The 20,255-nt window shown below is 49.5% G+C and overlaps 1 protein-coding gene across 1 annotated transcript; it reads left to right on the top strand.

Moving 5' to 3' along the window:
• Positions 1-5,693: 5,693 nt before the first annotated feature.
• LOC138102580 (uncharacterized) lies at positions 5,694-12,130 on the top strand. Its single transcript, XM_069000307.1, has 6 exons — positions 5,694-6,036; positions 6,876-7,063; positions 8,494-8,614; positions 9,706-10,412; positions 10,707-10,819; positions 11,198-12,130. Exons 1-4 carry the CDS (start codon positions 5,808-5,810, stop codon positions 9,774-9,776), a joined length of 609 nt encoding a protein of 202 aa, XP_068856408.1. The 5' UTR covers positions 5,694-5,807; the 3' UTR covers positions 9,777-10,412; positions 10,707-10,819; positions 11,198-12,130.
• The last annotated feature ends 8,125 nt before the right edge of the window (positions 12,131-20,255 follow it).

The following is a 20,255-nucleotide window of genomic DNA, read 5'->3' as shown; positions in this document are numbered from 1 at the left end:
TGGTTGGGTTTGCCTGTTGATGGTTTTAGCCTGAGACCTACAGCATACAGAAAGGTAAAATCCCTGGCAGGTGCACACCTGGAAAGCAGTTGGGTGCATAAGCAGGCAGACTTATATCCCTAGCTTTAATAGAGTAAACCCTGCTTTGTTTCTTCATTTCTTCACTTGAGCCTTTTGCAAATATTTGCATTTTCTTGATCCTAAATACTGACAACGGATGCTTTAATTTCTTTCTTTTCTTTTACTTTGGCTTAGGTGTCGAATGTCTTCAAGTTCTTCTGGTAAGAAGACATTCTTTACTGAAGGACACGGCAAACATATGAGGTGAGTTTTGAGTCTATGAGATGTCCAACTTCCCAGTACTTCCCCTGACATGAGCTGCAAGATGCAGGTGGCCAAGTTGATATTCCTGGAGAAGAAGAGGGAGATATTTCTTCCATTGCTTGGCAAGAAGCTTTTCCAGCAAGCAGAAGGATGCTGGAGGGCACCTGAACCCCAGGAGCCCTGCAGAATTTGTCTGCCTCTCTCAGCTTGTGTGTCACTGATAAACACACAGGCCCACAGCCACACATCTGGATGAGGAAGAGTCCATACCATTTAAAGTCCAACAGCAGTATTCCAAAATCACTTCTGAGCTACCTTAGCCAGTGACTAAACTACCTGTGACAGAAGCCAGAACGAGATGCAATTATTACTGAAAACTCCCCTTAATCCCAGTTTTGTTCCTTTGCCACAGCCCTCACCAGAGTATTTCACCATGACCTTTAGTCCTCCTGGAGCTACTCAGGTAACAAATGCCATTTCCCCTCGGCACAGTCACAGCCAGCCTGAACAGGCACAGACGATGAGAATTTCTTCCACCTGAGGTACCTGCGCTCTTAAACGTCCCTGGAGCGCTTCCACTAGCTCAGCTCACTTGAGGGAGGAGAACCATCCTGGCAGACCTGAGCAGCATATCCAGGAGACAGGGAGACCCAAACCAGGGCATCACAGCTTCAGGTTTAACAAGACTTGTGCAGACATCACACAAAACAGTTCATGCAGATATTCAGTGGAGGCTGCAGAATGTACAGAGAGATTTTAGTCGGGGGGAGCAGCACTAGAACAACCTGAGATGGTGTTTGCAGACAAACAAACCCAAGGGAGCAAACAGAAAGAGGCAGAAGCTGCTTGTGAAGTTCAGCAAAGAACCATTTCAGACCAAGTTCATCCCAAAACGGAGGTGCAGTTTCAGGGCAGTTACCATGAAGTTTTGCTTTGTGGTTCTGTTTTTCTGTAGAAAAGACTTTATGTTCTCTCTTCTTACCCTCTAAAGTCCAGGGACTAAGGTGGCCCCCTCAGTGCTGGTGAGCAGGTTTCAAAACCTGTGTTTTGAATTCACTGGACTCAAAAGCGTGGATGCTCTGTACCTGCTGTTGCAGTAAGATTCCCTTTGCCTGGTGGGATTCTACCTCCTATGCCAATATTTTTAGTTATGTCAAACTTGGGGTCTAGGTGTTCCTATACTGGGTTAAAACCACATCTGTAAGGAGGAAGAAAGTGATGAAGATTCTCTTCCCCGTTCTGTTGCCAAGGAACCCAAGAAATACATGCTAAATTCAATGACTTATTACTTGTTTGCCAGGAATTTCTCACTTTTATCAGCAATGTAAGTCCAAATACAGACTCCAGGTAAATTGGTCAGAAAAATGTACATTTCTTTCTTCAGCTTCTACTCTTCATGCTGCTGTGGTTAGACCAAGTAACCTACAACACTGGCAGGAACAGCCTTTGCCACAAGTACAGTATAGAAGTAAACAGCAAAGGATGGGTTCAGGACCAGCAGTTAGTTCCCAGAAGATCAGGAACAGCTTGGGTGCTGCATGCCCACCATGTCTGCATCACCTTAAGGGACATTGCTATGGCAGGTGTTGGAGGAAAAACTGTCTGAGCATCTGAGATGGAAAGGTGAAGGCAGTGACACAGCTGTGGGCCAATCAGAAAGTGAAAATTGTGTCTTCCTACGCCGCAAGGAGATCTTACATGCTAGCAGAAGAGCACAAAGGACAGTTTCACCTGAAACACACACTAATGTATGGCAGATATACTGAAAATATTTATAATTTCTAACAGCTTCTAAAATAAGTCAGTATAGACTGTTTTAACGTTGCCCCTGTTGCACGTAATACCAAGAGACTAGGGAAAAAATATATTTACATAAGGCATATTTCGCTTTCAGAACTGACTGCTCTTTAACTTGGAACTGGTAAGTATTCACCAGTAGGAAAAACATTAAAACTGCATTTTCAAAGTGGTAAAAATTGGGATTCAAAAGCTACAGTGCCATGTAGGGAAAAAGGAAAGCTATGGAACAGTAATAATACTTAAAGTCATCAGGCCTGTACATTGAGTGATGTTCTCTACAAATTACTTTTAAAGGGGAAAGGAGTAATTTTAAGAGAAAAATCTTAATCTAAAACCACATACCACAGTTTTAAGGATTTTTCTTTCCTAAAACTTAACAACCTTTTCTGTTGTTAATTATTAAACCAATTTTTGGCCCAAACACTGAAATATAATATCCATCATTTGTCTTGTGGTGTTTGTAACTGACATTAAATTCTACCAGTAGGTAGAAAATTGGGAATGAGTCATGCTGCCAGACACAAGATAAGCACACTTCTTTTCAAGTTTCAGTAGCCTTAAAACACAGCTAAGGGTAACTTCTCATTCTTAGCCACAGAGTACTGTGGAAAAGTCAATGCATAAACATAACCATACTTCAGGGGTGACTAAACATTCCAGTGGACAATCCGCTTTTCAGCCACCTGCTTCCTCATCTCCAGTAGGGCACCGGTCCAGTGATCGTGTGTTTCTCATAACTCACAGAGAGTACAGAGGAGATCTTCAAAACGAGACTTTTCTGGATGAAGCAGCACATAGACAAATGTGTGGGAAATAAGGGCCATGAAACATGAAGAAAGATGTCCCTTCTCTTCTGAACTCCTGTCTTCTCCTTTTTGCCTATTCATTAGAAATGTTGTTGCAATTCGGTCGCTGGGATAATTTTTACAAGAGTTGTTACACTGTGTTTAAAGAAAGACAAACCCCATCCCACTGAGGTGCATCATTCGGAATTCAGGTACTGTTTTAAGCTGTTTAAGATGAATTGGGAAGAGATTTTCTGGGTAGTGGGTTTCCATTTTTCTGAGAAAGCCAGCACACACAGGAAGAGATGACAGGGCATCTTTAAACCACTCAGTGCAAAAGACTATTCCAGAATGTGGTGAGACCAACAATCCTTGTGTCACCCATAGGGCAGGGACCAAAGTGACAGGGCAGGGCTCCTCACAAAGGGAGCTGGAAGGAGGGCAAGAGAAGGCAGTGTTAGCTGGAACTCAAGACAAGCTGGATGTACGGAGAACATCCCCTCTGTGTGTGTGGGATGAGCTTATGCCACAGCACCAAACATACTCACATGAGCCCGCAGGGTTAAATGATGTAGAGACATAAAAAAAAAAAAAAAAAAAAAAAAAAAAAAGGCAGGAATTAAAGAGATGGAAGAATTAGGTCTATTTTTTCCTGCTATGAACAGAAAAATCTTTCCAGTTCAAGAGAGAATTTAAAAGAACAAGTGACACTAAGCACAGAGGATTGGAAGATCACCTTTGTTAGTCTCCATTGAAAAGACTTGGCTGCAGGAGGGATTTTGCATTGGAACTCTCCCCAGACTGGGGAAAAAAAAGAAGAGAAGAAATGATTCCTGAGGAAAGAAAAAGGCACAATCTCTTGGAGAGACATCAGCGGGAGTTCACTACAACTCTAGGTCATTAATCCCTTGGGGAAAGCAACATCCACCCACGGCGCACGATTTAAGCTTTGATGGCAACGCTGACAAAACTGCTGCCCCTTCCTGTTGCTGCTTCTGACTCCAAAGAATGAGAAATGGGCCAAATCTGCCCAAGACAGGCAGAGCCAGTGAGAAAGAGCCAGCCAGTTAGCTGGAAAAGAGGCAAAAAGCAAGTCCTCAAGTCTCTCCTTTTCATCATTTCCCCTGGTCTTGTTGGACCAGTGTGCTTTGAAGTAGGCAACTCTGGTAGCAACCCCAAGCAAAAGAGTGAAGCTACTCAGTGGAAGATCTTTTTCCTCCCTCCCTTCAGCCATGCAGAACACAGAGAGATGTGGCTGCCACTTGACACATAGGAACAGTTTCCCATGGGATTCCTCAGTTTGGACCCTTTCTGAAACTGGCTGCGCTTGCCTTGGTGGTTTGGGGTCGTGCTGCGAGCCAAAGGCAGAGGGACGATTCCACGCAGAGAAAGAAAGGCTTTGCCCCGCTCCGGTCCGTGCCGCGCCCGGGCAGCGCCCCGGGAGCCGCCCCGCCCGCGCTGTGCCCGCAGCCCCGGCTTTGTGCCGCTCGCTCCCGCGCGGGGCCGAGCGCAGCGCCCCCCTCAGGCCGCGCGCCGCCGGTGCAGCTGCGGCCGTTGCGGCGCCAGTGGGCGACAGGCGCGATGGCCGAGCTGCCGCTGCCCGCCGGGCTCAATGCCAGCACCTTCCCCGCCAAGCTGTGGCGCCTGGCGAACAGCCCCCGCGTCCGCTCCGTGCGCTGGGACACCCAGGGCCAGGGGGTGCTCATCGACCGCGCCCTCTTTGAGCAGGAGCTGCTCGGCCCGGCCGGCGCCGACGGGGCGGGCGGAGAGGGAGGGGCGGCGCTGCCGGACTCCTTCAAAGCCACGCACTTCGGCAGCGTCGTCCGGCAGCTCAATCTGTACGGCTTCCAGAAGGTGCTGGGTTGGTTTGGCGCGGCTGTGCCGGGCGATGCCGGGGCCGCCGTGCACTTCAAGAATCCCAACTTCCGCCGCGACCGCCCCGACCTCCTCCTGCGCATCAAGCGCCTGACCAGGGCCAACAGGCAGCGGCTGGCAGCCGGGCTGGAGGTGCGCAGCCGCCAGCCCAGCCGCTTCCAGCAGCTCAACACGGAGCGGCCGCTGCTGCACTTCCCCGCCGGGCACCCCCCCGGCGCCGGTGAGACGGGGTGGGAGCTGCGGGCGTGAGGCTGGCGGGGGCTTTGGCCGCGGGCCCTGCCCGTGCTGGGGCCGCTCAGCGCGGCTGCCCCGGGCGGCACAGGGGCTGTCCTTGGGCAAGGCAGCTGCGCCGGCAGGGCCCGGGAGCGGTGCCGGCTGTGCCGCGCTGCCGGGGGCTGCGGGACGGTCCCGCCGGGGCTGCGCTCGCCACAGCCCGGCCCGCTGGGCCTGCAGCCGGCCCAGCCCTGAGCCGTGGCTGGCTCTGCTCCTGGCCCGGCCCTGGGGTTGCTTGGGGAGCTCTCCGTGCGGGTGTGTAAGCCGAGGGCCCGGCTGTGGTCCCGCCCAGCTGGAGGGAGCCTCCTGTCCCTTTGGAGCAGAGGGAAAAGACCCGGCAGTTGGGTTTCTGGCAGCTGCCTCCTGCCAAGGATTTGCAGCGGGACGGTTTTCCCAGACGGTTGAATGAGTAGGGGAGAGCTAAGTAGACAAGGAATTGGTTGTTGAATAGCCCGGGAGCATGGTTTTTTTTTTTTCTTCTTTGTAATCCTGCTTGGGAGGATGGGAGCTTTTCTCTTCCCTGATAGAAGTACAGTTGCTGCCAAGGGAAACATACCTGAGAACCAATACTCACCTAGTCTTCCCTTTGCCTCACCTAGTCTTCCTTTCCTCTTCCCTGCCTCCTACACAGCTCCCTCATCCCAGCACCTCGGTGCTGTCTCACCTGAGGGTTTAGAGCTGCCTCCCGGACCTCCCAGGACAAGTCCAGGTGCTCAGGAGTCTGACGCTTCCCCACCAGCTCCCAAGAGAATGTTTACCACCTCTGGACTTCCTGGGGTCTCATCTGAGGAACCAGGCACATGCAAATTTCCACTCAAGCGTGAGCTCGTCATTCCACTGGTTCGCATGGACCTTAAACGCCACCCTGAGCTCATGGTTCCACTGGTGCCTGTAGACCATCCGAGAACTTCCGTGGCCCTTCCGCAGAAGCGCAGCTGCACATCTTCAGAGCAGCACACCCCAGCCTACAGCCCATCAGGTAGGGAGACAGTTTGTACCCTTGCTTTTCAAACAGGTCCTGGAAAGTGACCATTTAAAGTCTTTTTGCACAGTGTTCTGTCATGGGTAGATCTCAAGTGAGAATCAGGTAGAAAGTGTCAAGTGTATGGGGAAGCAGGACCATGAAAACAAAACCAGTCTCTGTCTGCTTTTCCTGTCCTTCCTCCAGATTTGGAGGGTGTTCTGGCCATTTTCCAGACAGCCTCTCTGTAGGGATGAAAGGGAGAGGCAGAAAACATTGGTCCACAACCGGTCAGTGTCAGGTGAACTCCCATCTCTCTTGGAATGAAGCCCAACTAGGATGCTGACAGGATATTGCAGAGCTTACAGGTTGTCTCTCCTGCAAAGAAGGCTATTAAATTTCAGTGAGCTCTGTGTGTCCCCAGAACTGCTGCAGCTGCAGAATACAGCCTCACCCACAAGGTTGCTTTTTACAATACAATCAGAGTTGAATTTTAGCATGTGTGTCTGCAGATCTGGGCTCTTCCTGGGTGAATCCACTTTCTGTGGTCTGTTGGGATGAGAAACTCAGAAGCAGCCACATCTAAAAGCTGCTGGGGAGATAGAAAAGGCTGAGATTACAAAGTCTTTGTGTGTAGATCAGTTTTACAATCCATCCTTTAATATCCATACCCATCAATTAGAGGAAACACTGTTTGAGAGGAAGAAATCAGTCTTCCAATCCCCTGGGAAGTTGGAATACATTTCTGGAATTGAGTTTCTGTGTGCTTCCTGTGATGTTTGCTGCAAGGCAGCAATAGAGCTCTGTGTCCCAAAGCCACATTCTGGAGCCTGACCAATGTGTTTGGATTCCTGCAGCCACGCCAGGCAGTTCAGCCCCCAGTGCTCCAGCTGGCAGTGCTGGTTGGGCAGCGTGGACGGCCTCCAGCTGGGCTTGGAATAGTCCTGGGGACGAGGAATTGCCACCCCTGGATCTAGACCTTGTTCTTAAGACACTGGAGGAGATGCTGTCACCATCCCTGCCTGAAAGGTCTCCCTTTGCTCAGGTAACTCCATTGGGTGGGAGGGAAAGGGGCTGGGCTGAGAGCTGTGGATGTTGTTGCATGGCTGAGAAGCAAAGGCTTCTTGGATTAAGCTTTGAATGGACGAGGAAGGATTTGCTTGGTCAAGCAAGATTTCCAAAAGAAGAGGGAATGAAAAGTCTCCCCCCTTAGGGAGGATGAGAGGTTTGAGCCGGTGGTGGCCAGGTTTGGGTGCTCCTTTTGCTGGGGAGAATCCCTGGTGCAGGGGCCTTTGTGGTGATGCTCTGTAGGTTCTAAGAGGCTCTGTGTGATGGGAAAGAAGAGAAGAGTGTGGGGAGAATTGCCACTGAAGGCAAAGTGTCCCATGCAGGGAGGGGCAGGCGAGAGGTGCCTCCGTTAGAGCAGCAGACGTGGGCTCTGCCTGTTTTGGGTGGGAAGGCCAAGGCAAAGCAAGGGCTGGAGCTGCAGCTTTCTTGTCCTCTCAGTAGCCTGGTGCCTCCATTCCTGTTTCTATCTGGCAAATCCTCAGCTGGGCAAACTTGCCAGCCTTGCTCTCTGTGTTCCAGAGCTCAGGCACCTTCCTCTTGGGCATCTCTGTGGGAAGAGATGTGTGTTCCCATCCAGACCCTGCAAAGCTGCAGCCTGGATGAGAGTGTTCTGCTGTTCTGCTCAGGGCTGTGGAGGGAGGAGCACATCCCTGTGCCAGGAGCTGGCAGAACTCCTTCCTTAGTGCCCACTTCATGTGTTCAGTGTGAGCCCCACATTCAACTTTGTCAGCTTTGGCAGCTTTTGGACTGTGTTTGAGAAGTCAGTCTTCTCCACTGTTGAAGGCCTTTGGGGCCCAGACTTCTTTGTTAGGAACAAGGGATGGAAGTGTGTGAGCAGTGGAGCTTTTAGGGGGCAGAAGTGTTGGTTTTGAGGCCCCATGACTTGTGTGATTGGTGAGCAGGACAATGATGATGCTGGACATGAACGGGTTAAGGACTCCTTTAAGCCCAGGGGCTTCTTCTGTGTGGAAGAGCAATTCAGTCAGGGACCATGAGTCCTTGTGTTTGACAGATTCCCTCTTTGGATTAGGAATCCCCTTCCTGTTAACTCTTGCCTCTTCCCAGATGTGCCTGGAGTGTTCAGTTCCTGTGTTGGCACAGGCCTTTTTGCATATTATTATACAACTTTGCCAAAGAATTTCTCTGTTTTGTTTAATATGCAGACCCACTGCCTGCTGCAGATTTATTAGCCAGAAAGGGCAGAGTCAAGGTGGTGAGTGGGATTTTTTGGGATCCCCAGTATCTCATTGCTAAGTGTGATGACCTTTCGTCTTCTGTAAACTCAGACACAGCAGTTTTCAAAAGCATTTTCTTCTTCAAGAGAAGAAAATGTGGCAGGCTCTGATCTATTGTGTCCCTGCAGAAAACAGTGAGTGATCTTTGGGTTTCTTTCTTTCTGGTTTTCAGGACAATCGTAGTGTTGCCCCTGAGTCTTCAGGAAGGGAGGCCGGGAACAGGGCTGCAGCAGAGGGAGCTTTGCCTGGCGCCATGAGCTGCAGAAAGAGGTCCCTGGAGCCCGAGGAGCCTGGTAAGGAGAGAGCCCACACTGCTTTAGAGAGCTCTGAGGCAGCTGCTCTGAGCCTGCCTCTGGCAGGAAGGGAGATGAGAAGAGTTGAGCTCTTGTCTGCAGGGTTGGTGCTTCCTGGTGCCTTTAGGTCAAATCCTGCCCTGGCACAGCCTCCCCGAGCCCTGCCCTCCACGCTTCTCCAGAGGCACTGACACCGAGTGCTGTGCTGTGGCCAGAGAGCCATGAATAACCCTGACCCCGTGGGAGTTGTGTCACCAACCCAGGTGTCCCAATTTGGAGCTGAAGTCTGTGGATGAGTTTGCTGCAGGGTGACAGTGCTCTGGAGGCAACACTGAGTGACTCCTGAAGCAAGAGAGCAAAACCCCAGCAGAAAGTCAATGTAGAAGTCTGAGCTTTTTGTCTCAGAACATTAAATCAATGTATGACCAATCTGCTGGTAGGCCTAGTGAGACACATTAAAAATACAAGCAGCAGAAGCTCTGAGGCCAAGCAAATGATAAAACACAAGGATTTATGATTTGGAAAGGAAAAACTTACCCCAAATTAGCGAGAACTAATAGGAGAGAGAGAGCACCTTGGATTTGCATTCTTGAGCAAGGCTGGTGCAGCCTGCAGGCCTCATGGGGAGATCTTTCCCTCCCAGCTCTTCCTGCCAGAGCTGATGGTCGAGTTGAAGCCGCTGTTGCTCACTGCAGAGGGCAGTTTGTAGGTCCCAGGTAATGGAGCTGGTTCGTAACTCAGCTCACAGCACCCTTCAGCTTCAGCTCTTTCAGTGAGGACTGAGGTGTCTGTGTCAGCACAGAGGAGGAACAAGGCTGGGCTTCTGTGTGGGAGCTGGGACTGTCTGTGCTTCAAGCTCTCGTGGGTGCCATTTGCACTGCGGGTGCTGAGACTTTATCGGGAGACTTCAAACCTTCGGAGGTTTTGAAAACTTGGAATGCTCCCTGTTCTTTAAAGAGCAGGCTTCAAATTCCCAAGGGAGAGTCTGCCTTTCAGGTCACCTTCTACAGTCTTTGATAGAAAGGCAATTACTTCCAAAAGGAGAGATGCCTGAAGGCCAATATTGACTCAGTGTTCCTTTTGCTTCCCAGATATCCATCTGATCTACCTCTCCAGGAGGGCTGCCTTGCGTGGGAGGAAGGGACCGAGGGAGAGCCTGTGACCATCGGGCAGGTGGAATCCCTCTGTTTATAGATAGATTTATAGATGTCTATAGTTATATTTATATATCCATATAGTTATTTATAGTATTTACATTATACTTATTAGTTACATATAGTGTTTATAGATTTATAGAGTTGTGTTTATAGGTGCATATATTTATAGATCTTTGTAGTTAAATTTATATATATAGTTATAGATATGATGTAATTGTATTTATACATAGGCAGTTACAGTTATAGATTTGCAGAGTTATATATGTGTAGAGAAAAATTTATATATATATCTAAGTTATATTTATAAATGTACGCAGCTATATAGTTAGAAGTATTTGGATGTTTAGATACATAGATTGATGTTTATATAGCCTAGGCTGCATTCTAAGCTCTTTCTGCCCTCAGCCACCTTTTTAATCTCTTGTTTTCCCCTGTGCCCCCTCTGTCCCCTCTTCCTGTGCTGGCTCCGAGCTGGCGGCCGGGCCGGGCGCAGCAGCAGCTGCAGCCCCGGTGTCCCTGGAGCGGTGGGAGCTGCCGGTGGCCGCAGGCACTGTGCCCTGAGGAGCTGCTGGAGGACGGTGAGCCAGAGGGGGCTGAGGGCGCTGAGGAGGCAGCGACACTGAAAGGACGGTGACCTTGAGGTGCTGGTGGGACTGGGGGGTTTGGGGGAGCAGAGGGCGAAGTGGCACTGAGGTAACAGGGAAGTGGCACAGGCTGAGGGGGGTGGCAGGTCTAAGGGGACAGGATGGATCTGAAGGGACTGAGGGGCATGAGAGGACTGTGGGGGTCTGAAGAAACTGAAGGCGGCTGTGCGTTTGCCGAGGGCATGGCAGGGCTGAGGGGATGGAGGGGGCCAGCAGGGAGCACAGCGGGATCTGGGACTGTGGGTCTGCCAAGCCATGGAACCAAGTCCAGAGTCTCCACTTTTGCCACAGCTGCCCTGAAGACCTTGAGAACATTCAGAGACTGATGAGAACCAGCAGGGAGAAGCTGAAGGGCACAGCAAGAGCAGTGAACGGGGACCTGCTGCTGCCACCCGAGAGCCTGGGTGAGGCCCCAGGGCCGGTGAGGCAGGGTGGGCGTGAGGCTGGCGTGGGCTTTGGCCGCGGGCACTGGCCGGCTGGGCAGGAGCGGGCCCTGCCCGTGCTGGGGCCGCTCAGCGCGGCTGCCCCGGGCGGCACAGGGGCTGTCCTTGGGCAAGGCAGCTGCGCCGGCAGGGCCCGGGAGCGGTGCCGGCTGTGCCGCGCTGCCGGGGGCTGCGGGACGGTCCCGCCGGGGCTGCGCTCGCCACAGCCCGGCCCGCTGCGCCTGGTTTTGCTTTCTAAGCCTCCTGGGGAGGCTCTGAGATTTCTCTTCCCTGATGGAAGTGCAGCTGCTGCCAAGGGAAACGTCCCGATCCTGACTCAGTGTTCCCTTTGCTTCCCAGGTGTCCCATCTGCTGTCCCCGTCCAGGAGAGCTGCTCTGCACGGGAGGAAGAGACCGAGGGAGAGGCTTTGAAAATGGGGCGGCTGGAATCCCTCTGCTTGTATTTCTGTTTAAAGATGTATGGACTTGCTCATAAGATAGTGATAATTACATGGATATTTATATGTAGGTTGCTATTTGTATAGGTATATTTCTATATGTATGTTGTTATATTTATGGATGTATGCTGTATATATATATATGTTTGTAATTATATATATGTGTATCTATCTATCTAAGTATATATGTATGTTGTTATGTCTGTGTTAAGTTCTGTTTCCTATGTATGCTGATTTCTAGGTATCTATTTCTATTGATGTAGTTCTAGGCATATGGCTACTTAAATAGGTATAGTGGTATTTGGTTAGGTATATATGTCTATTTTTATATTTTTATATGTATATTGATCTATTTCTATGTATAACTATATTTACATATGTGTTGAGATGTACAGCTATATATTGGTATTGATTCAGTTGTATGGATATGGAGATTGGTATGGTTGCCTAGAGATAGGTTTGTTGTATGTATGTATTTATAGATATAGTATGTAATATCTAATATTTCATCTATATCTGTATCTTGTGGTGGTTATAAATGTCTTTATTTCTATTTAAATATGTGTGAAGTTGTATAGTTGTAGAATGCTGTTTATTGAGTTCTTGGCATAGGGCTATTTAGAGAAGGATAGTGATATTTTTGTACTGATATATGGGCTGTACGGTTGTAGTAGTATGCAATAAATTAAGTTGTTAACCTTCAGTTGATCTTTGTGTATAGTGAGTTGTTGTAGAGGTTGGCAATAAATTAATTTTTGTTAACGGAAGTGGGTATTTGTATAGTTTTACATTGCATTGTTGTAGAAGTCTAATAAATTACTTTTTTGAACTTGAAGTTAGATCTGTATAGTTATATATTGTCAGCGCGGGTGTAGCAATTTGTAATAAATGACATTTGTCAACTGAGATGAGTGTCCTGTGATTTGTGCTCTCCAAAGCAAGGGGCAGATGTAGACGTGAGGACGCTGGAGGATTTTGGCCATGAAAATCCCCAGCCGTGCCCAGCAGATCCCCCAGCTGCAGCCAGGCTGGGCAAGGGAACGGCACATTTGGGCTGGCAGCAGAGCCACACGTTGGCTACAGACTCGCTGCAGAGGCCTGCTGAGAAAGCGGGGCTCCCCTGAGCGTAGAACTGCAGCCAGGAGCCACCCAGGGAGGAGAAATCGTGCACAATGAAAACAAGAAAGAAAATGTGGCAAAACAGATGTGATGATACTGTGGGAGCTTGATTAGATGCCCTAAATCACCACTGTCTAGGCATGTATTCAGCAACAATAATGTGTATAAAATCCCTTCCAGGAAAGATAGGATTGCACTTTCCCCTTCATTTACCTTGCTGTTTAAGTGGAAGATGTCCTTGTTACTTGAGAATTTTTGCCCTTCAGCACCTCCCTCCCTCCCATTAAATAAAAGATTATGTACTGCAACGTGTCACCATAAATGAAAACAGCCCTGGCCTCGTGACAGGGTTTGCAAAGTCTTCCCTCCTCCTGCCCCTTCCTGTCCAAACTCTACCTGAGGTGAGTGAGGGCTCCAGGAATTCAGCAGGGTGCAGTACCACCACAGGTGGGAAGGTTTTGCAAAGCTTCCTAAGTATCAGGAAACTCTGGCTTTGCCAGTCTTCCCCTGGAGTATTGTTCTGCTCGTGAATGATCTGGGAGGACGCTGTGCCTCCAGCTCACTCAAGTAAAGTTTGTTTTCTTCATGGCTTGAATAGAGGAAAATGAAAATTGTAATTTTTAAAGTGAAATTTGGGCTTTGGTGCAGCTGAGTTTGCTTCATGATTTGCTGTGGAAAGTAGGGTAAAAGCTTTAAATTCCCAACAGAAGCTGACACCTGGCCCACACAGAGAGTTGAATGAGGCCCAGGTGTGCTTGCTGCACACTGGTCCAAGGGAGAAGTTGGAAAAAAATGCCCTTGTATTGCAGATTGAGCCTCTGTGTACTGTTGTCGGAAGGGCTGTCTGTGGTAAAACGTGGTAATCCAGCCAGAAACTGTGGATATGTGAGCTCTAACAGCAACCTGCTTCTCCAGAGCGAGGGACAGGGCCGGCCCCAAAGCCTGAAAGGTGTTCTGGGTACTGGCAGAGGTACTGGAAGGCCAGGCTGTCCTTGTGCAGGGATGGCCTTCAAAGGGGCCTTCACACCTTGTGCTGCTGGCAAAGGGCAGCTGGTGGCCTTCCAGAGAAGGCTGCTTTTGTCCAGTTCTTTGAAGTGTTCCAGCCAGCATCAATTCCTGCTGCTCACACCAGCCCCTTTCCAAGCAGGAGGAACTCTGTGTAGGCAGCCTGACAGCGTAGTGGCAGGAGAATAAAATACTCAGCTGAGTGTTATCAGCTCTCTGTCAGAAGCTGCATCCGCAGTGCCTTATCTCTTCCAGTTGTCTCAGACATGGAGGAAGTAGCGGTAAATCACTGATCCTGGAAAGGAAAGCGGAAGGAACAAAGGCAGTAGCTGGTCCCTGGGGCCATCCAAAATAGGACCATTGCTGGGTTGTGGAGATGAGAGTGACCAACCCAGCAATCCTCTGCATGAGACTGGAGCCATCTGTGAATAGGAGCATGGAAATCTGACCTTGAAAAACAGAAAAGGTGTCCTTGGGTATTTGCCAAAGCTTGGATGTGGTCTGAGCCACCTGGGCTAGTGGAATGTGTCCCTGCCCATGGCAGAGGGGCTGGATCTAGAGTGTCTTTAAGGTCCCTTCCAACTCAAGCCCTTCTCGGAGTCTGTGAATTATAAACCCATAATGACAAAGAGAACACAACAAATCTGGGTTCCCTGCTACGTTATTGGAGGTTGCTGTAGTCACTCGTGTCACCTGGAGACTGGTTTGTATTTGGAGAGATTTTCATGGTCCTACAGTATCTATGTGTGACTTTCCCCGGTTCAGAATGACACCAGATGCCAGAACAGGCTATGTGCAAGCACAGAATTGGTTAAGCTGCCTGTGAACCTGATGGGAGAAGCGTGTTTGTGTTATTGCAGTGTTTACCCTGTACAGGTGATATTTGGTTTTCATTCTGAACATGCAATGTTCATGCACAATGCTTATATATGCATAAATACTGGCTTTAAATCCCAATTCCCTCTTCACACAAGGATGTGCAATCCATCAGAAATATTTAACAAGGAGCCATATTAGCTTTGGGCTTGATGGTATGGCTTGTTCAAAGTGTGTGATGAGCCCTAACAAATACCACTCTTGTTAATTTGGGTTTATCCTTGATCAACCCTCTTGCACAGAAATCACTTACTTACAGCAGAGACTAAATGAAATTCCTTAATACAGATGAGAATTGTGCAATCCAGGCAGATTAAAGGGGGAGTGTTCTGTCACTGTGAAAAGGCAATCTAGATAACCTGTTTGCTGTACGTCCTGGAGAAGGCTTTGCACTTAAGAATGAAAAGGAAAAACCCATTTCTCTTTAAGATGTATCTTGAAAGAGCTTTTTGTATGACCAGAAGCAGCTACACTGATATTGACCTGCGCAATTCTAAAGGCACAACAACTACTTACATAACTTAACCTGGCCATGATTTTTAGCTGCAATTGCAAAATCTCAGAAAATATGTTTCTATAGTGTAAACAATGAAGGAGAGCAGAAATACCAACATTTCTCATTAGCCTTTTGGGTTGGAAAGACCATTGAATTTATGCTCCCTTAGCTGTCAGCCTAAACTCTGCTGTGCAAACCTTAGGTCTATGTTGGACCTTATGTACTTCTTTAGCATCAGCTTAGGTGCAAACCTGGTATAAAACCCTCCAGGCATCACGCTGATTTAGAGTGACAGAACTTCACTCTTCCAGCACCGAATTTACTTTACTTGACTTGCTCCTTCAAGTCATTTCCACGCCTCGCTCTCTGGATGTGGTAGGATTTTACACCTGTCCTGCTAGACAAAAGAGAAGCAAATTTGTTTCTATCATACAACCATCTCTTTGTAGCTTATCAAAAGCAAAAACACAGGCACACTCAGAGCCCCTGTCAGCTCTGCTCCTCACTGCTCTGCCTGAAGAGGCCAAAGAACAACCTGGCAACCAAGGCACCAAAGTCCCTGACTTCAAGCAGCAGCTCCCCATCCCCAGTGTGTCTCTGAAATACTCCCAGCTCGGCCCACCCAAGAAGCTCATGTGGACAAACCACCCCAAAGCACTTGTGTGCTCACATCAACAGCTTTTGTGCCAGCAGCTACTTGGCCAGCCTGTGCAGTGGGACACGGCTCTCCAGGCCACCGTGTCCCCCACGTGTCTGGCAAGGCTGAGAGCGGTGTCTTTGGAGCGCTCCCTCCTCTGGCGACAGGGGAGCCTTCATGATTCACGTTTGCCCCTCTTGGAATCCCAGCAAGCTGGGGCCTAAACATGACAGCTCAAAGGCCGTGTTCCAGCTCTCACTGGCTGGGGGGAATCGCTAGGTCCTGGCAGGACTCCAGCACTCAGCATCCTCGGCCACCACCAGCAAGTGCTGGCCGCTCAGAAACTTGCAACTCTGATTTCCTCTAAAGACAGCCCCAACCAGAACTGCCACTTACCGGCTCACGACGTTCAGGTTCACATCTGATGCCAGCTGGAGATTTCCGGACATTTGTCACCCATTTGCCCAATTCTCCAGGAGTAGAGGGAGCCAGAGGAGAGCCTGAGGTTGGTTCTGGGCTCTGTGGACAGGCAGGAGTGTGAGGGACAGGCAGTTACCTGTCATTTCTAACCTTATCTCTATTCAGCTCTACAACCAGCTCTACTAAGGAGAAATCATCACCTTGCATAGCAATGGGATTCCAAGTGCCTCCAACTAAAGTAAAATGGGCTAATTCAACAGTACTGCATATTGCTCTGAATTAGATATTGCAGCCTGGCTACTCTCAGCAAGCAACGTTCTCTCTGCAAAGCTGGGCTTTTAGTTCTGCGACAGCTCTGAAATGCAAAAGCAGCTATTACACAGCGATGCCTTTGCTATTGCTGCTGCAGACATGAACATGGATTTTCTTTCTGCCCACCCAGCTCAGCCTCCTTACTCTACTGCCACAGGCCAAGCTCACAGATTTCTACACAGTTCTTAAACACCAGGAACATCAAAAGTTCCTGTCTCACTCACCTCAGGATCAGGACTGACGAATACACGGATCATGTGACCTGCAGTGGGAAGGGAAAATGAACCAGATGCTGTGAAAAAACCGTCTGTGCTGGTTAATCCCGCAGAACAAGTCCACCCAAACAGAGAGGGTTTTCTTTTCACAACAGCCCTCCAGCAGACACAGTTCTTCCACACAGCCAGCAAGAGAGCAGGACAATATTCTTGGTTGTGCCTAGGCTTTGGCCTCTTTTGCCAGTAAATGAATACAAACTTGATCAAGAAAATGCAAATTGTTCTTCAACACCCAATATTTCTCTTCTGCCCAACAGCTAAAGCTGCCTTTTTTATCCTCTCCTTCAGGTTCTTTTTTTAAAAAATAAGTTGCATGCATTAATTCCATTAAGTTACTGAAAACCGTTGCCCAGAAAACCTTCCCCCAAACCCCCCTGAGATGTCATAGTTTGACTGGGAAACAGCCCAGGAGCAGCTCTGGGGTTCAGGAGCAGACACTCACTGTTTGGGAGTTTGCACTTCATTGCAAAAAGAATCGCTATTTTAGCACTCATTAAAGGGTCGAGTTAGACAGTCAAATCTTTTCATGACAAAATTTAGAAACAAAGAAGCTTTCCCTGAATTCCAGGCACAACTGCAGAGTTCTTTGAAGGCCTTCTGAGAACACCTCCCAGGCTGCCTTTTCAAAGTTGTCCTGCTTGACCCAGCCCCCTGAGGAAATGACAGACTCGGCTGCCACAGACTCTCCCGTGGAGGGAAGGGAACCCCTGCACGTTCCCTTGCAAATGCTGCCCGCACCTCCCTGGCTACAGACACCCTCTTTTGAGCTGAACGTGTTGACAGGAGCTTTACCAAAGCAGTGGCATCCTAATGGTCTTTTTGTTTCAAAATCAACTCAGTTACTAAGAAAGAGCAGGAAGCCCTACACAAGCCAGGTTGGGTTACACCCAGGGAAAACCTCTACTCACGTGTCAGGTTAGTCAGGTAATAGGCAGAATAACCAATGCCATACACAGTGCAAACTGCAGCAGCAAATGCCTCCATGATTTTAGCCCTGCTGTGCAAGTTTGCAGACTGTGCTCTAACACAAGAAAAAACAAGGCTCCTGTCAGAGTGCAGCTGCCCCCTGACAAGGCCTCAACCAGGAGGATGCTCCTGCTCTGAGCAAGCCCAAGAGCTGCTCTGACACTGAGACCTTCTGTGCACCAAGGCAACCTTCTGATGACAGCACCACAACGTGGCAACCATGCCCTGACATCACAAAGCAGCTGCTCTGCGTTGGTCTGGGAATTGATGCTAAGCAACCCAAGCTTCCCTGCAGCAAACACACAATAGCCTGGGAAGTTCTCCTCTGTCACAAAGCAGCACAAAGTCCCCTCGTGGGCCAAACCCTGTTGTTCAAGGGCTCCAAGAGTAACTCAAAGAGTGCCCCAAGCACCTACAGCCTGTACCCCAAGTGAACACTGAGATGGGACCAAAGCAAAGGAAACTAGACCAAGAAAATGGCCCAAAGCATTGCACAGATCCAGGAGAGAAGGCACTAATTGCATGACAGCTGTAATAATTCCTAACAAATCTCCCCACACATTTGCACTTTTATTGGACACGCCCTGGTCCCCTCTGTAGGTACATCTCTGCCTCTGCCTTTCGTCCTCTATGGAAGCAGTCGAACGGGCAGGATTTGCCCACCCGCAGGAGCTGCTCCAAGCTGGGAATGCAACTGGCAGTGCTGATTTCCAGAGGCTTCTGGCTCCCGGCTGAAGCCAAGGCCAGGAGCGGGTTGAAAGGTGCTGGCGCTGCTGCTGCTCTGTGCCAGAGAGCCCCGGCTGGGAGGGCACGGTGCCCACTGCGCCGTGGGCTCTCTCTCTCCTGCCAGAGCTGGGCGCACCTGGGAAGGAGTGATGATGACTTGTGGGAAAACCAAGGGCTTTGTGGGGGCTGCATTTCTCTGCAGACACCCAGGCCACCTGGGGCACAGAGCTTTGGCCCCCAGGAAGGGGAAACCAGGGGGAAACGGCTTGAAATATTTCATTTCAACCTTTTTTACTGTTCAATATAAGTGACCACAATGAAAGGTTACCAAGCAGGGATCCATCCCTGCTGCCAGCTCAGCGTTAGAAAGGAGGCGTCACTTGATTTCAGCGCTGGGTGCATGGGGAATCACTTCCCTAACACGTGCACACCCAGCAATCTCACTTACTAGTTTGTACCCATGGAACTAAGACACACTCATTACTTTGCTGAAACTCACAGGCTAAACATGACTTCAAACTATTTGACATATTTAAACCACTTGTCAGAAGTTCTTGATGTGAGAGTAGGGGTGTCCTGAGGGTCTCTGGTGGTCATTTGGGGAACATCCCCATGTGTCAGGGATAGGAGACAGATCTGAGGCCTGACATGTTTGGTCCGCAGTGTTGCACATCGACAAGATAATGCAGAAGACGACTGTATTGTTAGTTAGCGGGACTAACTTCTAGAAATGAAACTAGGTATCGGTCACCTGGTGGAACTCATCCTGGGAAAGGAGAAACAATACATAATGGAGCCATTGTTGGCATGGAGTATGATCATGGGCCAATGTGACCTCATCTCGTAAGCTGGCCCTGGACGAAATGATGTTGAAACTGGCCACTCCTGAGGAGGAGATATAAGGTGTGCTCCTGGGGTGGAGGGGAGAGGACGACATGACGCACGCCATTTTTATCCAGGGGATGCCCTGAAGGAGTCCTGCCCTTCTGCCCCTCCCACTCAGGAACCATGCTCTATCTCCTTCTCCTGCTCGGTGGCTTTTCCAGCAGCCAGGCGCCGGTATGTATTTCTTGCTAACGTGACTACTAAAATTCATTTGCTCTGCAATTCTGACTGTGTCTTGAGTTCTCTGGGCATGGGCGTCCTCCTGAACCCGTAACACCCATTCCTCAAATTCTCCTCTGATGGTCATTTACACCTTCCTTCCCTGGGAATTGAACACAACATTTCGTCACTGCACCCTGCAAGTGCTTTTGCTGCGTGAAGCCACATTGCATCTTTCTTTCCCAAAGTAATAAAGAAAACACAAATTGCCTACTGAAAGCCTTCTGCTCCCTTCCAAATCAGTTCACTACTCAAGCACAAGCCTCAGGCACATCCCCGATTCCCTCTGAGAGAGGAAGTAATATTTTGCTGCAGCCAAAAGGGGTTTAGGTCAAAGAATGAAAATTGTTGGATGTATGTTGGATTTATGGTTTGGAGCTGTTCTAGTTAAATTGCTGGGTGTTGCTGGGAGCTGGGAGAGGGGCAGGGTTGAAGACCTGACTAAAAAGGAAGTAGGATGAGAGGGGAGGGGACAGAAAAGAAGGTGGTCAGGAGAGCACCTAAGTTTCTTAGTACCCACCCACTGGGAAAGGGGACAGGGACCGTCCCGGCTGGGAAAGGGTCTAAAAAGCAGCCATTTTCTTAGAGGGGGGGTGTGTTGAGCTCTCGGGGAGGGAGGCACACACCCGGCTCAACGGAATCGTTACTCATAAGCAGTTTTCCTTTGCTTCGATGACTTTGTTACCATTTAATTGTATCCAAAAGTGAGTTCCTTTTTAACATCTCTCTGCCAGCAACTCAGAGCTGCATGGTGCACTGCTTGCTGTGCCCTGGAGAGCACAAAGCAGGCTGGCCTGGTGGTCCCGAATATTTCTGCAGAACGCTCTGCATTCCACACCTTTGCTCTGACTCAGTGCAGAACTGCAGGATTGCAGGCGCTTCCTCCCCGAGCTGTGTGAGGCACTGGCTCCTGCAGATCTGACCTGACGAGCTGTCGCTGCCTCCCGTTGGCCTCAGTGCCCCTGGCAGAAGTGCCGTGCCTGAAGGACGCTGCCCCGTGCTCGAGCCTGCGGAGCAGCCCGGC

This window comes from Aphelocoma coerulescens, unplaced genomic scaffold, assembly GCF_041296385.1.
Source record: "Aphelocoma coerulescens isolate FSJ_1873_10779 unplaced genomic scaffold, UR_Acoe_1.0 HiC_scaffold_87, whole genome shotgun sequence".
In the NCBI taxonomy this organism is placed as follows: Eukaryota; Metazoa; Chordata; class Aves; order Passeriformes; family Corvidae; genus Aphelocoma; species Aphelocoma coerulescens.
This window is presented reverse-complemented; position numbering and strand designations above follow the sequence as displayed.

Bases quoted from the DNA above. Each gene is read 5' to 3' on its own strand.
- LOC138102580 (XM_069000307.1), top strand. From the start codon at position 5,808: ATGTTTACCACCTCTGGACTTCCTGGGGTCTCATCTGAGGAACCAGGC. The intron at 6,037-6,875 runs GTAGGGAGACAG...GGATTCCTGCAG, and splicing joins CCCAGCCTACAGCCCATCAG to CCACGCCAGGCAGTTCAGCC. The intron at 8,615-9,705 runs GTAAGGAGAGAG...TTTGCTTCCCAG, and splicing joins CCTGGAGCCCGAGGAGCCTG to ATATCCATCTGATCTACCTC.